The sequence below is a fragment of the Pelophylax lessonae genome (assembly GCF_965119305.1).
Source record: "Pelophylax lessonae genome assembly, chromosome: 1".
Classification (NCBI taxonomy): Eukaryota; Metazoa; Chordata; class Amphibia; order Anura; family Ranidae; genus Pelophylax; species Pelophylax lessonae.
The window spans coordinates 672,777,009-672,793,225 of NC_138768.1; the positions used below are offsets into that span (position 1 = coordinate 672,777,009).

The 16,217-nt window shown below is 42.8% G+C and overlaps 1 protein-coding gene across 3 annotated transcripts in view; it reads left to right on the forward strand.

The window, feature by feature from the left end:
* Positions 1–16,217, forward strand: part of TRIM2 (tripartite motif containing 2) — a 229,513-nt gene that overhangs the window by 170,960 nt on the left and 42,336 nt on the right. For all 3 annotated transcript variants that reach the window (XM_082257346.1, XM_082257345.1, XM_082257344.1), the window contains exon 2: positions 14,806–14,984. In XM_082257346.1, the coding sequence (XP_082113472.1) occupies positions 14,851–14,984 (134 nt within the window). In that variant the 5' untranslated portion in view covers positions 14,806–14,850. The remainder of the gene's footprint in view (positions 1–14,805; positions 14,985–16,217) is intronic.

A 16,217-nucleotide genomic window follows, 5' to 3' on the forward strand; every position in this document is an offset into this window, starting at 1 on the left:
CTCCAGTCTCAATGTATGCAATGGCAAAGGGGTGCTGGGGCCAGTGGGGTGAGCTAAATGGCCTATTGATGCTGGCTGTTGGGGGATCTATTGTAGCTGTGGTGAATCTATTGTTGCTAGAGGGCATTATGTTGTGGGGGGGGGCTACTGTTGCAGTGGAGGATTTATTGTTGCTTGGGGGAACTATTGTTGCTGGGGGTCTATTGTTGTTGTGGGGTCTATTGTTGCAGGGGAGGATTTATTGGGGGGGGGGGGCGATTGTTGCAGGGGAGGATTTATTGTTGCTGGGGGGCTATTGTTGTTGGGGTCTATTGTTGCTGATTGCAGGGGATCTATTTTACTGCTTTTCTAGTTATCATTAACATATTCTATACAAATTATCTAGAACCACAACATGATACTTGGTTCTGTATTCTGTAAAAGGGAGGGGGGGTACTTGGGGGTGGGTAGAGGGTGGAACCGAAGGACAGCGCTCTGAGGTGGGTAGGGGGTGGAGACAAGGGTGACTCAGAAGAGGAGAGTACCTGCACCTATTCTCGGAGAAAAAAAGCCCTGGTCCTTCTCCATGCAGGACTGATTTTTGCCTGAACTATGTGGGGTGCCACATACTGAGCTCTGGTGTAGACATGGTACCAGTAATTTAACACAGATCTTAAAGCAGAGTTCCTTTGGCTTTTGTGTTTAATAAAAGTCTGCAGCTACAAAAAGTGTAGCTGCTGACTTTTATTAAACACACTCGCCTGTCCCACGGTCGAGCGATGGGACCAGGGGGAGCCTCGGTTCTCTCCGTCTTCTCCCTGTGGTGCCAGCATCTCTAGTGTGGGCACCTGGCTGTAACAGCATGCGGCTTCACTGTCGGGTGCGCACTGCGCATGTGCGAGTCGCGCTGCGCGTCCTGAATGGACGGGCAATCTTCTGGGACCTGTGATGTGTCCCAGAAGATTGCAGGGAGGAAGGGGGGAGGAGAACTCCTGCCCGAGCCGCCTAGGCGCACGTGGGAGCAGTTACCTGTCAAAACTAGGTACCCGCTCCCCCCAAAAAATAGTGACATGCCAAATGTGGCATGTCAGGGGGTCAGGACCACTTAAAGCAGAAGTTCCACTTTGAGTGGAACTCCGCTTTAACTGGTGGGGAACTTGACTCCTTTTCAGATTTAACCACTTAAGCCCCGGAGGATTTTCCTGCTAAAAGACCAGGGGGTATTTTGCGATTCGGCACTGCGTGACTTTAACGGACAATTGCGCGGTCGTGTGACGCTGTACCTAAAGGAATTTGACGTCCTTTTTTTCCCACAAACAGAGCTTTCTTTTGGTGGTATTTGATCACCTGTGCGATTTTTTTTTTTTTTTTTTTTTTTGATCACGCGCTATAAACAAAAAAAGAGCGTCAATTTTGCAAAAATAGCAATATTTTTCACATTTTTTTATATGAAATTCCCCAAAAAAAATGTAAAAATCAAAATTTTTTAACATTTTCGGCCAATTTGTTTTATCCTACCTATGTTTGGTAAAAAAAAAACGCAAAAAGCGTATTTTTATTGGTTTGCGCAAAAGTTATCGCGTTTACTAACAAAGGGAAAGATTTTTGTCATTTTTGTTGTTTTTTTTTTAACGCGTAATGGCGGCAATCTGCGATTTTTTTTTTTTTTTTTTTTTTTTTTTTTGCGGTACTGCGACATTGCGGCGGACAGATCGGACCCTTGACTGACATTTTTGACACTTTTGGGGTTACCAGTGACATTTCTACAGTAATCAGTGCTATACATATGCACTGTTACTGTAAAAATACACTGGTAGTGAAGGGGTTAACTTTATTTGGGAGGGAGGGGCTGTGTGTGTCCCTAGGGGCGTGCTTTCTACTGTGATTGGCTGTGGCTTGAGCTGTAAGGACACTGATCACACGGATCTACATAGTAGATCCGTGTGATCAGTGTCTTTACACCGAGGAGAATGACAGGTGGCTTGTTTACACAAGCTGCCTGACATTCTCCCTCTCCCCCGATGATCGCCGAGTGACCGGCGGACATCGGGTCCGCTGGTCACACGCGCGGGGGGGTCCGTGACCGCGCGGGAGCGGGAGTGCGCCTCCGCCGGCGCGCGCTCGCTCCCCAGACCCTCCCAGGCTAGTGACGTTAATTAACGTCACTCTGCCTGGCAGGGGCTGACCGCCGGCGGTCGGCAAGCGGTTAAAAGAAGAATTTAATTTACAGATTTTTTTTTTGCTTTTCCTTCAGCTTTAGCAGTATAAATGTAGATATTTTTAGTTTAATAATTAGAAACAGGGTAGTTTAGGTACTACAGTGACTATGCCTAACCGTTTAACTGTTGATAATGATCAGCCAAACAGGGTTTACAATTTTTCAACTATCACAAGACACACCTATATTGTTTTGTGTGTTATATCAGTAATATGCAGTAGTTTACCAGGTACATAGGCGTTCCAGCCTGTGAAAATCATAGCCACACTTTTGGGTCTGTGAGGACATAATAAGTGGATAATCTCAGACCGCCGTTCTGTCTCCACAGGGAGCGATCGCAGATGCCCGGCAAACATCGCGTCCGCCGGACCTGCTGATTGGCTCCCCCTGTGGTCAACCGGCGGGTGCGCCTCCTATAGCTGTTTCACGAAGCAACGTACAGGTGCGTTGTTTCGCGGGACAGAGCCGGCGCCTGGTCGGCAACTGGTTAAAGAAACTGAAGGAGCCAGATAGAAAATGATATGCCAAAAAGCACCTGCATCCAATCAGATGCAGACATTGGTCAGGTGTTTTGACAGCTGGCAGGGCTAGCTTCAAATAGCCACAGCAGGACATTTGGCCATTCAGGCTGCAGCATGGATGGCAGAATCTGTTAAATTTTTTTCTTTTCAGCCTTCAAGGAATCTCTCTGTGTATGGCCATCTTTAGTATCCTTTTCAATCAGCTGATTTTTAGAAGTATATTGTAAGCAGAGGCAGTAGGGCACTCTGTATTATCATTATCATTATTATTATTTTCAGGTTCTTGTATAGCGCTAGGTTCTTGTAAAAGCTTGCTAATGGGATGAGACACTATGGCTGCTGCGATATATATATATATATATATATATATATATATATATATATATATATATATATATATATATAATATGTATATAATATGTATGTGTGTGTGTATATGTATATATATATATATATATATATATATATATATATACACACACACACACACACATTTGCATCTCATAGAATTTATAATATCCTCAATTCAAAAAGTGAAACTTCTATATTTTTATAGATGTGTGTTACACACAGACTGATATATTTCAAGCATTTCTTTCTTTTAATTTTGATGATTATGGCTTACAGCTAGTGAAAACCCAAAATTCAGTATCTCAGAAAAGTAGATTACATAAGACCAAAAAAAAAAAAAAAAAAATAGTTTTTAATACAGAAATGTTGGCTTACTGAAAGTGTTGGTGTTATGGATCCCAGGTTGTGTTGATAGCGGCCTTCAGCTTGTCTGCATTGTTGGGTCTGGTGTCTCTCCTCTTCCTCTTGACAATACCCCACAGATTCTCTATGGCAGTGCTCCTCAACCCTGGTCCTCAGGGCCCACTAATAGGCCAGGTTTGCAAGATAACTGAAATACATCCCAGGTGATATAATTTGCTGCTCAGTGATTGCAGTATTCTAGTCTGCATCTCCCCAAGGTAATAACTAAAATCTGGCCTGTTAGTGGGCCGTGAGGACCGGAGTTGAGGACCACTGCTCTATGGGGTTTAGGTCAGGCAACTTTGCTGGCTAATCAAGCACAGTGACATCATGATCATTAAACCGTACTTGATAAGACACAGTGGACCAACACCAGCAGATGACATGGCTCCCCAAATCATTACTGACTGTGGAAAATATTGCATTTCATTTGGAAATCAAGGTCCTAGGAAGAGTTGAGAGGCACAGAATCCAAGTTGAATGAGGTCCAGTGTGACGTTTCCACAGTCAGTGATGATTTTGGGGAGCCATGTCATCTGCTGGTGTTCTACATAGAATTACAACTCTATGTAGAAGCAAGTTTTTCAAAACTATATTTCCTATAAACTGATCTCTTATATATGTAAATCTTACAAAACAAAACCTGAAAATACTAGCTGCCTGGCTATTCTATAAAAACATGTTCCAGGTCAGTAACTTGAAGCTCTTTCACCTCGTAATAGGACACATGGAATCGCACTGTAAATCTACATTACAATGCAAACTTAATTGCACCACAATGTACATTTACAGTGCGCTGCAATGCACATATACCTTTGCTCTGTTAAAGGATCCAGCAGAACTAAGCATTACGAGTACCATTTTCAGAAGGAAAGATCGGCCTCCCTGTTTTTTTTTCTTTTGACCCGTTTACTTTGATAAAGTGATCTAAAAATGATGATGATCAGGCCATAAAGGAATTCTAATTCTAAGAACATTTTTTTTTTTTTATTGATTTTAAGTGTAAATGTGAGATCTGAGGTCTTTTTGACCCAGCTCTCACATTAAAGAAAACCTGCCCTGCTTATTTATATTACAAGGGATGTTTAACAATGTTAAAGGGACAGTGTAAAATTAAAAAAAAAAATGAAGTAAAATAAATAAGAAAAATAAAATTGAAGCACTCAAAGCTCGTGCACAGAAGCGACCACATACGCAAGTCACGCTCACACATGTAAACGGTGTTCAAACCGCACGTGCGGTATCGCCGCCATCGTAGAGTGAGCACAATAATTCTAGCACTAGACCTCCTCTGTAGCTCTAAACTTGCCTATATACATTTTAAAGCATCGGCTTTGGAGATTTTTTACGTTTCACATTCCACGAGCGTACGCCGTTTTAAAGCATGACATGTTGGGTATCAATTTATTTGGCGTAACATTATCTTTCACATTTATAGAAACAAATGGGCTAACTTTACTGCTTTCTTATTTTTTTCATTTAAAAAAGTGTATTTTTTCCCACAAAATACAGTGTGGCAAAGTATTGCAATGCTCTACATTTTATTCCTTATGCTCTCTGCTAAAAAAGAATATATTTAATGTTTGGGGATTCTAAGTATTTTTCTAGCAAAACATACTGATTTTAACTTGTAAAAGTGTCAGAAATAGACCTGGTCCTTTTAAGTAGGTAAGATATCTAAACCATATTGCCATATTTTACCATACACCTTTTACATTTGAAAAGACTCACTTTTTTTCATGATCATGTCGTCATGTATGGCTGTGCTGCTAGTGTTCTCATAATAGACCAGGACCATCCATTAGTATAAAACCAATATCCAGGAGAAGGGGGTAAAATGTATTACAGCATGGTGGTACTGCGTGATTATTATTAAACTTAACATAATTTTTCTAATTTACTGGTTCATTTCATCCATGATATTTATGTGTTGACAATCTCCACAATAGCCTAATACAATTAGCCCATCTATTTTCTCTAGCTTGGCAATAAAATCCAGTGGCAGATAAATCTTTATATCCCTCTTGTGTAGTATCTGGTTCTCCAGTATGGGTAATTGCACTGCCTGATTAGTCTAATTGTTTAACGGCGGCCTACGCCCTGCGTGTGGGCATTCTGTTTTGAATTATCTTTGCATGAGCGCTTGGAAATGCAGTCATTTTTCAGTTGTTTAGCAGAGTATGTTGGCTGTGGACACTACAACACAGGGCCAAGAGCCCTTTCACACCTATGCACGTGTATGGATGCATATTTGTCCATTCTGTACATGTGTGTGCTTTCCTTGTACATTCATCATGCAAAGTGAGCAAAAAACATTCCGAACTGGCATTTTCAATGGTACAAATGTGTCAGGAACAAAACTACATGATCAAAGCGCTTTAGTATGTTTCTCATTTATTTTAAGCAGTTCTGCCTAAAGCAGTACTAAACCCAAAACCAAAAATGTCGTCATATATTGCAGCTTACCAATCATTATACTGTATGTGGCTACATTCGTTTTCTTTTTTAGGCTTTTTTTCTTTGTTTGCACTTGGTGATCTGGCCAGTAACACCCCCTCTGAAGAGTGCCTAAACTGTTTTGGACAGCAGCATTGTCAGTCTAGGGTGGAGGGGAGTGTTAGATGTACTTAGCAGATTTAGATACACTCACAAATTGAATCCAAACTCTAGCTCACAATTAAAAAATAAGTATAGGTTTGGGCTTTTTTTTTTTTTTTTAGATTAATACTTACCGTATATACTTGAGTATAAGCCGACTTTTTCAGCATGTTTTTTCATGCTGAAAAAGCCCCCCTCGGCCTATACTCGAGTCACAGTCTTACTTACCTTTTCCCTGGTCAGTGCTCCGGAAAGCACGTACACGTTCGGCTACTCCTGGGCAGACGGCGCATGTGCGGTGATGTGTTGGCGCCGGGCGGCGCTATTTTTAAATGCAATGCGGAAAGGTAAGCGAGACTCCTCCACAGCCCCTGCATCTCCTCAGGAGATGTAGTGCTGCAGGCATGGTACAGGAGATTGTCCTGTACCATGCCCGCAGCACTGCATCTCCTGTGCCATGCCTGTGTACCATCTCCTGTGCCATGCCTGTACCATCTCCTGTACCATGCCCACAGCCCTGCATCTCCTGTACCATGCCTGCAGCCCCTGTTTTGGATCTCGTGGTGGTCCAGTTGGGTCCATTAGCTGCTGCATTTCCCACCCTAGGCTTATACTCGAGTCAATACGTTTTCCCAGTTTTTTTAGGTGCCTTGGCTTATATTCGGGTCGGCCTATACTCGAGTATATACGGTACCTAGGTGGATGCAGCATCTGTCCCCCGGTGCCTCTACATTTGAGAACTGAGCAATCAAACACCGCCGATCGCTCGGTTCTGACAGCTCCCAAGCAGAGAGCTGCTGATTCAGTCTCTGCCCCCTCCTTACTCACTGGAGCACTGAGCTGTGGAGGGGCGGGGAGCGGCCTGCTCAGGCTCTCAGTGGCTCGCTGAGAGGCTGAGCCAGGTGGTTGGTCCAGGCACCTGGCAGATCCGGACTTCTGTTGTCGTGATGATGTAGTGCTTAGACCGACTTCTGTGACGTCCGCTTTCTGCTGAAAACGGGTCACAGGAGTGAAAAACTATTTGCACTCCTGTGATCCATAGGAGAAGTACAGCCAAAGGAGCTTTGGCTATACTTTTCCTTTTAAAGGGGTTGTAAAGGCAGGGTTTTTTTTTCTTAATGCATGCTATTCAGCCCCTCTATTGCTTACCTGAGCACCGTCTCTATCCAGGGATGTTGCAGATATGTCTTAGCTGCCCGGGACTCCCCTCCTCACTGGCTGAGACAGCACCATGGCGCAATTGGCTTCCACTGCTGTCAAAGTCTGTCGGCGAATCTGGAGAGAGAGGGTCGTGGCTCCGTGTCTGAATGGACACAGGAAGTTGTGACTCGGCTCGGGTGCCCCCGCAACAAGCTGTTTGCTGTGGGGGGCACTCAACAGGGAAGAGTGGCCAGGAACAGAGATGAGGGACCTGAGAAGAGGAGGATCCGGGCCACTCTGTGCAAAACCAACTGCACAGAGCAGGTAAGTATAACATGTTTTTTATTTAAAAAAAAAAAAAAAAAGACTATACGATCACTTTAATAAGCAATTACAGCAAACATTTTTTTTTTCCTTTTTGGAATAAAGGTTTTACATAAATAAAAGCTGATCATTGGTATCACCCGTTCGGGGGTAAAAATGTTTTGTCTCAACCCCCTAACTCCTGCAGTAAAGCTTGTTCTTTTGAAAAATAGACGCACTGGACAGATCACCAGGTGCAAATAAAAGAAAGAAAGCGAATGCAGCCATCACATCTAGGAAATTGTAAGCTGCAATATAATGTTCGCTTTTGGGTTTAATGCCACTTTAACACTCGTGTTTGAAAAACACTTGACGTTGCAGTGCATAGATGTGAAATAGCCTCCTAGGAATAAATGCGATTTCTACATAAAATGAATGTTAAAGTGTATGTTATCCCAACATTTCATATTCTTGATGGTACCTGGTACAACAGACACCTATGTATGAAAAAGTATCCTGTTCTATTTGTGTAGCACTGCCCCCCTGGGGGCTGCTGGATTTCTCACCTTTTTCGAGTCCCTCTGGGTTACCGGTAGCAACTGCATGCAGAATCTTAACACTTTACTTTCCGGCTCAGTCAATGATCAATATAGGGATTGTTGTATTTGTTTTATTTTATATGAGGATAGGAGAAGGGTTGAGTGGGATACTCCAGAACTTGAACTTTTCACAATCCTGAGGACTTCTTTCTGAGGATGCGTCTAGGCCGCAGTTTCACCTTGCCACTAGATGAATCTGAGGTAAAGTTCCTGAATAAACACTTGCTTAGCACTTCTTTTCAGGGTGCTCGTCTAGCACCCCCCTTTCACTCCACCAGCTGACACTCGTCCTCTGACTACTCTACTCCGAAGTGGCCCCCTACCTGGTCAGGCCCTTAGACATGATACTCTATACTCACAATACTGCTTTCCTGGCTCTCCAGTGTCTTAACTCCTCCTAGTCAGCTCTCCTGGACCTCTGGGTTCAGCTCCTTGCTTCTGGCTCACCAGGCCCGACTGCCTGTGACCATACACCAACTGCTGCAGAAGAGGAGGCAGCCGCCACCCTCCTTCCAGGACTCTGCTCACCAGCCAAAGACCCCAAGCACATGTGCTCCTGACTTTTATACCACACTCCACAATGCACCGAGACAGCAGTCTGTGCCAATCAATGGGGCTGTATCAAAGCCTGTGTACCCATTGGCCAGGTTTTCTCCACTGTCCAACATGCCTCCCTATTGGACCAGTGTGACACACTCCCCTAGACCAGATGAATCACACACTGAGCACATAGAGCAGACCTAACTCACAGATCCTGCTCCCTGTTAAGCACAGAGCAATATAGAATTTACCTTCTGCTCCTATGATGGGTAGACAGAGCCAAAACTATACTCACTCTCTAGCACCTATCTAGGAGGGGGCTACATTTGCATTGCTTCCTTTGTGTGAAGTAGCTGGTGGTACTGCCAGTCCCCATGTTTTCCTATTTCAAACTGACCATGCTAGGTATGAGAGCACATCCATCCCAGCAGCTTTGTTCTTTGCATTCTATTTGGGAGCACAGCTTGTCTGTATTCTGGTGATCAGACTTGTGCTGACAGCCCCCCTCCCTGCACAGCTCTTCACTAGGAAGAACAGTGTACTGCTGTTCCCTGCCTCTTGCTGACACACCTCTCTGCAGTCTCCACCCCCACCTTTCTAAGCCCCTTATGCACCTGAGAACCGAGGTCATGTGACATGTTATAAAAAAAGAAAAAAGGTATGTATATGTGTGTTTTATGTACGTGTGTGTGTGTGTGTGTGTGTGTGTGTGTGTGTGTACATACATACATACATTATTACTTGCATTTTTATTTTAAAAGAGTGCGTTGTTTTACAGGGTAGAAGTTCATGTATACTTTAATACACATTGCTGCCAGAAAATGAAAGTTTAAACTGGGAGATTGACAAGTGCACGATCAATCATACACCCTAGAAAAACTGTTACTAAAGTGAATGAGTGTCCAAATCAGTGCTATAACGAAATATAAATATAACGAAACCAATAGCCACATATCAAACTATAATGAGGCTAGTCCATCTGCTAAGGATCAAGTCAAAGAAATAGTAAGTCCTTGAAGAAGCGTGTCACTCAAACCCTATAGTGTATATGGGGAGAATATCTTCTTGTTATATAGGTTAAATGAAAAGCCACCAGTGCACCTCTTATATATAAAGTCAACCCAAATAGTGCTCCCCTCCATCGTGCCTTTGCACTCACCAGATGTCTGGTGTATATACACCTTAAGTCCCCGTTCACACTGGGGCGACCTGTCAGGCAACCTGGTCGCCTGACAGGTCGCTCGCCATAGAGAAGCTATGGACCCGTTCTAATAGGAGCGACACAAGTCGCTCTGACTTAGAAAAAGGGTCTGGAGCTTCTTTGGGGCGACCCGGAGCGACCTGCATAGACTTCAATGTTATGAAGTCCGTGCCGGCCGCTCCGAGGTCGCGGTGCGAGCAGAGCGCCGCGACCTATGAGGTCGCCTTGGCAAATCGGATCGCCCCAGTGTGAACGGGGCCTTAGTCCTATTCAACAGGAACTGTTGTTATCGCACCCAGGATCGTTCCCACAGTCAGAACCTGGTGTCCTTAACCCTCTTGCATCCACTGCTATTCTGGGTGAACAGGATAGCTGGCAGATCCACTAAAATTGTGCCCAGAGTTCAAAACAGGCTTTTTTTTTTTTAACAGCTCTTAAACTTCCCTCTATGTTATCCTATGTGTCCATGCACACATGGACCTTTTTTGAGGATAATCAGCAGGGGGAGTTTATGGAATGTTGTCTGAATGCCCTAAAATCGCATTCAAGAGCAGTTATGACCACAAAAAAACGCTGAATGCTTAAAAACACTTAAATCCTCATAAATACACTTTTATCAGCGTTTTTTTCATTGCAGAGCTGAGTGCAAGCTGGTGTAATTTTAGAAAGACGCTCAAAAACGCGATAAACCGTTTCCTTCTAGCATTTTGATGTTCAGAAAAACTTTTCTTGAATACCCTGTGTGCATGGAGCCTTATTGTTCAAAATTATGCACCAAATAATCAAGCACCAAATTTTTAGCCTCCTGCAAACTGCATAATGCAGAAATGTGTTGGCAAGAAATGTGGGCTTTAATGCCTAGCCACCACACGTGTGTCCACGCTGGCAGGAGTTTATTGCTAATGGGCCATACACTAAGATTTTCTGAAGACTTTTTCCTTTTAGACTTACCAAAACCATATAATATGAGGTCAAACCTAAACACTTTAAATTTGTATGCAATCCGGCAGGCCCTTGCACTACATAGAAAAGGTAAATCTGAAGGAAAAAGTCTTCAGAAAATCTTAGTGTGTATGGCTCTTAAGAGCTCCCAGCACACTGACCAAGCTGTAACCAACAGCTCTCATCAAGGCTTCTGTTTGGGAGCCAATGGTTTCCCCATCATGTGGCTGCTGTGAAAGCTAATCACAGCGGTCACATGATATAGAAGCCAAGTTGCCTCCCAGGCAATAAAGCCCACTTCAAGGGCTGCTGAGAGCCAGCATTAAAGTGTTTAATTATAAATTATATTAATATGTATACCATTACTATATCGAGGAGAGGTGGACAGCAAGGAGCAGCACTTCAGGAGAAAGAGGGGAGATCGATGTGCGTGAACAGACGGTGCACAACAATTATGCAGTAAATTAATGAATTGTAAGGCAACTTGTTTATTTGGTGTAAGAAGGGCTGAATAAATGTGTGTGTCGAAATTGGCACATTTCTCTCTGCCCAGATTTGTTCATCTCCCCTGTGTTTACAAGGCACTTGAATATGCAACTACAGTAGATTTGTAGAAATGGTTAGACCATGTTTCCTTACTAACGGCCGGTGCTGTGCGACCCTGTGCAATTCTCATGCAGTGCGATTTGAGCCTTTTCATTTTGAATGGGCTGAATCAGGGTAAACCGCAGCAAAAGTAGTGCATGCACCGCATTGCAGCCAGGTTGCATGGTATCTGGTGCAGGAAAATGCACTACGTGTGTGACCTGCATTTGAAGAGTTAACCACACTACTGCAGTTTGTTTTCCTGCACCACATTTTGGTGTGAACCGGCCCTTTTAAAGCTTAAAGTTTACTTAAAAAAAAAAAAGTACGAGGGATATGACTGACTGTTGAAGAGGAAGTAAAGCCAGTGTTTTTTTTTTTTTTTGTTCTAAAGGCATAATGTGCTAGTATGCATCGCATATTTGCAAATTATGTGACACTTACCTCCAAACACAACCCTCGTCGTCCCCACTGGAGGCCGCATCCATCTTCACCTGTCTTCCTGCAGGTGGGCGGCCATTCCTTCAGAGCGCATGCGCCGATGACATCAACGCACTATACAGTAAATATCTCCTAAACTGTGTAAGTTTAGGTGATATTTACAATACCTATAGGTACAACTTACTGAGGGGGGTTTACAACCACTTTAATCTGATGTGTCCCTCGTGCTGCTGGCTGCTGTTTTTTTATTAAAATCTTAATCCGCCGATCCAAAAAAAAATAAATAAATAAATCACCACCACAATTTTCTGGTGTAATGGGCTTAATAGAACTGACAGACCTGATTGAAATCATGTTCCACTGTAGTACAGCTTCTATGAATGGAGGCGCTGGGCGGAAAGGGCAGGCACAGTTTATCACTCTTGATGAGTGCCTGTCACAGGTCTGTTGGCTCTAATAACCCCCACCAAACCGGGGTAAGTGGGATCGATGGAGGAATATTTCAACTAATGCAGGAGCCAACAGTACAAGCACACATTAGATTAATAGCAAGTTATATCCCTTGTGCTGATTTTTTTTTTCCCCCAAAAAGCTTTAAAACGACATTCCTTCCACAAACTAGCTCCTGAATCCTGTATGGTATTGTGGACTTTTCTCACATACAGGAGGCAAATATGTACTGGAAATAGAGTTATAAATAAACATAGCGTGATTTGTTAAGGGAAGCACTGGGCTTGCTTTGCATGTAAAGTGATTTGCATATGCATTGAGGAGTATGCCACGCTGTGCGCTACATTTCCAAGGGATTACAGTGCAGATGAAGCTTTGGTTTCATGATTATAGTGAATGGTGATTTTCCTGTTTAAAGATCACACACACAGAATTATTCTAATGGGGATGTGGGTTGACATGTATTGCCTGCTGGAGATGCACATCAGATGACAGCTATCTTCTGAGAGTTTGATCACTCCTAATAGAATAATCAGAAATCTATGTGAATGGATAGCTGACACATACTGCATGTTCTTTACAGCTGAACCTTAGCTATGATCTTTATCGTATACCCATTGTTCCATTTTATACAGATATAAGACTGTCAGTGGCGTCGACAGGGGGGGGGGGGCAGACCGGGGCTATAGCCCCGAGTGGGCTCCCCAAAAGCCGCGGGTCTCCTGTTGCTCATTAAAAAATGATTAGCCCCCAGTCCCAAGGCCTGGGTTTGGCCGGGAACTCGGGGCTACATATCAGCATTGTAAGTTAACATTTATAAAGCACAGCCACTGTATATCTCCTATAAGATGGGCTGCCGGGGAAGCTGTCAAACACTGTAGTAGTCGGCACTGCTACAGTGATAGCCGTGATTATCAAGGCCATGTGCCAAGCAGCTTCCCTACAGGGGGTCACTCACCCAGCACTGCCACCATCTGTATTAGTCATATTATTAACTAGTTCTACTTTAATAAGCGGTGCACTGAAATAAAAATTTTGGTACCGAAACAGAAAATTCAGAATGCACTTAGCTGAAATCGAAAATTACAGTTTTTTTAAAAAAAATGTATATACATAATAAGAATAAAAAAAGACAACATTGATTGCATGCTTCTTAAAAAGAGATATCATTCAGTAGTATGTTACACTAAATACTGACAACAGGGTAGTGCATTTTAATCATGCACTATCCTGTTGTTAGGACAGTAGTAATAGTATCACCCTGTCAGTACAGTAGTAATAGTAATCACATATTACTGAATGCTATCTCTTTCTAAATAACATGCAATCAATTAATGTTGTATTGTATTTTTATATTTCTAATAGTTTCAGTTTAGATGTCAATCCTGTACAGTTAACTTCCCACAGAGAGCAGTTGGAAAGATCTCAAGTGGCAATGCTCACCTTTTAGAATTATTATAGTAGCCACATGCTCCCAACTCCCGAGTCGCAACAGTGGGGAATGTGCACGCCAGCCAAACAGCGAGTGACGTCACCTGGCGGCACTGCCACTGGACATATGCAACACAGGCATCTTCACTGTGCAGTTGCACCTCAATCCCAGCACGACCCACGGCCATTATCGGCACCTTTTTTTTTTTTTTTGTTTTTTTTTTTTGTTTTTTTTTTTTGTTTTCCGGCAAAATGGCCGAATCATTATTTTCTGCCAATATGTTTCGGCTGCTGAAATTTCAGTGCTCTAGCTTTAGTTGTGTCATTAATTTCTGGTGGGTCCATGCAAAAACTTCAGTTGGAAAGTTTCCGTGTGTATGTATGTATGTATGTATTAATGTGTGTGTGTATGTGTATATATATATATATATATATATATATATACACAGTATGTTTTTATATATCCTCTTTAGCATTTTACAGGCAGTCCCCGGGTTACAAACAAGATGGGGACTGTAGGTTTGTACTTAAGTCAAATTTGTTTGTGAGTTGGAACAGGTACATATTTAAGTGTAGCTCCAGCCAAAAGAATAATTTTTAAGTTTTTTGGATAGCATAGGGAAGGGCTAACACCCCTGTACCATTTGTTTTGCTGTCTGTACGCCTGTTCAAGAGATTTCAGTTCACTTTCTGTCCCTATGACAACTGGATTTTGAAAATTTTAGGTTGTTGTGGAAACAAGGATTAGTGATAAAGCTTCAGTGGAGACACTTATTTCCATGAGAACTCTTCCAGGAGTGAATTTCCTTCCTAGGGGTAGATTTCCTCTCACTTCCTGTTGTCTCCCTCCATTTGTAAGTAGGAGTAATTTGTAAGTCGGATGTTTGTAACCCGGGGACCGCCTGTATTTGGTTCAGTGCTGTTATTTCAATCACATTTAAGATGACGTGCCCTGAATTACTTAATGTATGTATGAAGGAGAAATTCTAGAAAGTATATCTGATATAAAAGCTGATTGTATTTATAAATGTCTCACTTATTTCTCACAAGTCATAGTGAATATATTTATATATTGAAGGCTTTTTTTTCTTTCTTTCTTTCCAGTGTGCAAGGTGGAAGGGACCTTAACCCACATGTCAGTGGTCTAGGATGGCCAGTGAAGGCTCCAATATCCCTAGTCCTGTGGTGCGACAGATTGACAAGCAGTTCCTAATCTGCAGTATATGCCTCGACCGCTACAAAAATCCAAAAGTTCTTCCCTGTCTGCATACATTTTGTGAGAGGTGAGTTGTCCTAGGTTGTGTTATATTTTCTGTATGCTAAGGGATGTTCAGGACAATGCGTGAAATTGTAGTATTCGGTGCTTGGCCTGCACCCACTATTACTACCATTACCCACTATTAGCAAAAGGGATATTTGTTTGTTTCAATACATTTGCTTTCCACAGACTAGAGGGCATACAATGCGTCTGAAGGAGAAGCGTTTTAACCTCAGGCAACGAGGGGTTTTCTTTACTGTTAGGTAGGGCTACAAGATTGTGGAATTCTCTACCACAAGAGGTGGTTTCTGCGGGAAGTATGGTGGCTTTCAAAAGACTCTTAGAACTACATCTCAAGAATCAGAACATTCAGGGGTAATCGAGATGATTACGGCCACACACACCTACACAGGTTGAACTGGATGGACTACGTTCTTTATTCAACCTCACCTACTATGTAACTATATAATGTCTATCATGTGCAGCTGCTAAACACCCCCAAACAGCCAGGTCATTGCCAAAGGTACCTCCCATTTTGGAAGCCAACGCGCTACGTGTTCCTGCGCGATTCACATGCAATGTGATGCGATTTGAGCCCATTCATTTTGAAAAGGGTGAATCACACTGTTTACATAGTTCATGCGCTACTTTAAAAACCGCATTGCAACTGGACCACATGGTACTTTGCGACCTGGTGCAGGCAGATGTACTGCGTTTGCAATCTGGGTTTCGATACTGCAGTGCATTGTTCTGGTGTGAACCGGCCCTTAAAGCCTAAGTTTAGTAAAAAAAAAAAAAACAGTACAAGGGATATGACTTACTATTAACCTGATGTGTCTCTTGTGCTGCTGGCTGCTGCATTTATTAAAATATTCCCCCGTCTATTGACCCCCACCACCAATGATGACAGACCTGATTGAAAGGTCTGCCCCCTCCATTCACAAATCATGTTTCATTCCTATAAGCTGTAGTAGGGCTTCTATGAATGAGGAGCTGAGCAGAAAGGGCCGGTATAGTCGGTCACTCTTGATAAGAGTTTTTATATTTTATTTATGCTAAGGGAATGTTCAGGACAATGCAAGAAATTGCAGTGGTGAGTGCTTGGCCTGCACCCACTATGTTTGCAAAAAAGGATATTTATTTCAGTAGATTTGCTTTCTGCAGACATTGTATAATGTCTTTCATGTGCAGCTGCTGTGGGTACAAATAACAGCCAGCTCATTGCCATTGCCTCCTCCTTTTATATTTTCAATGTTTT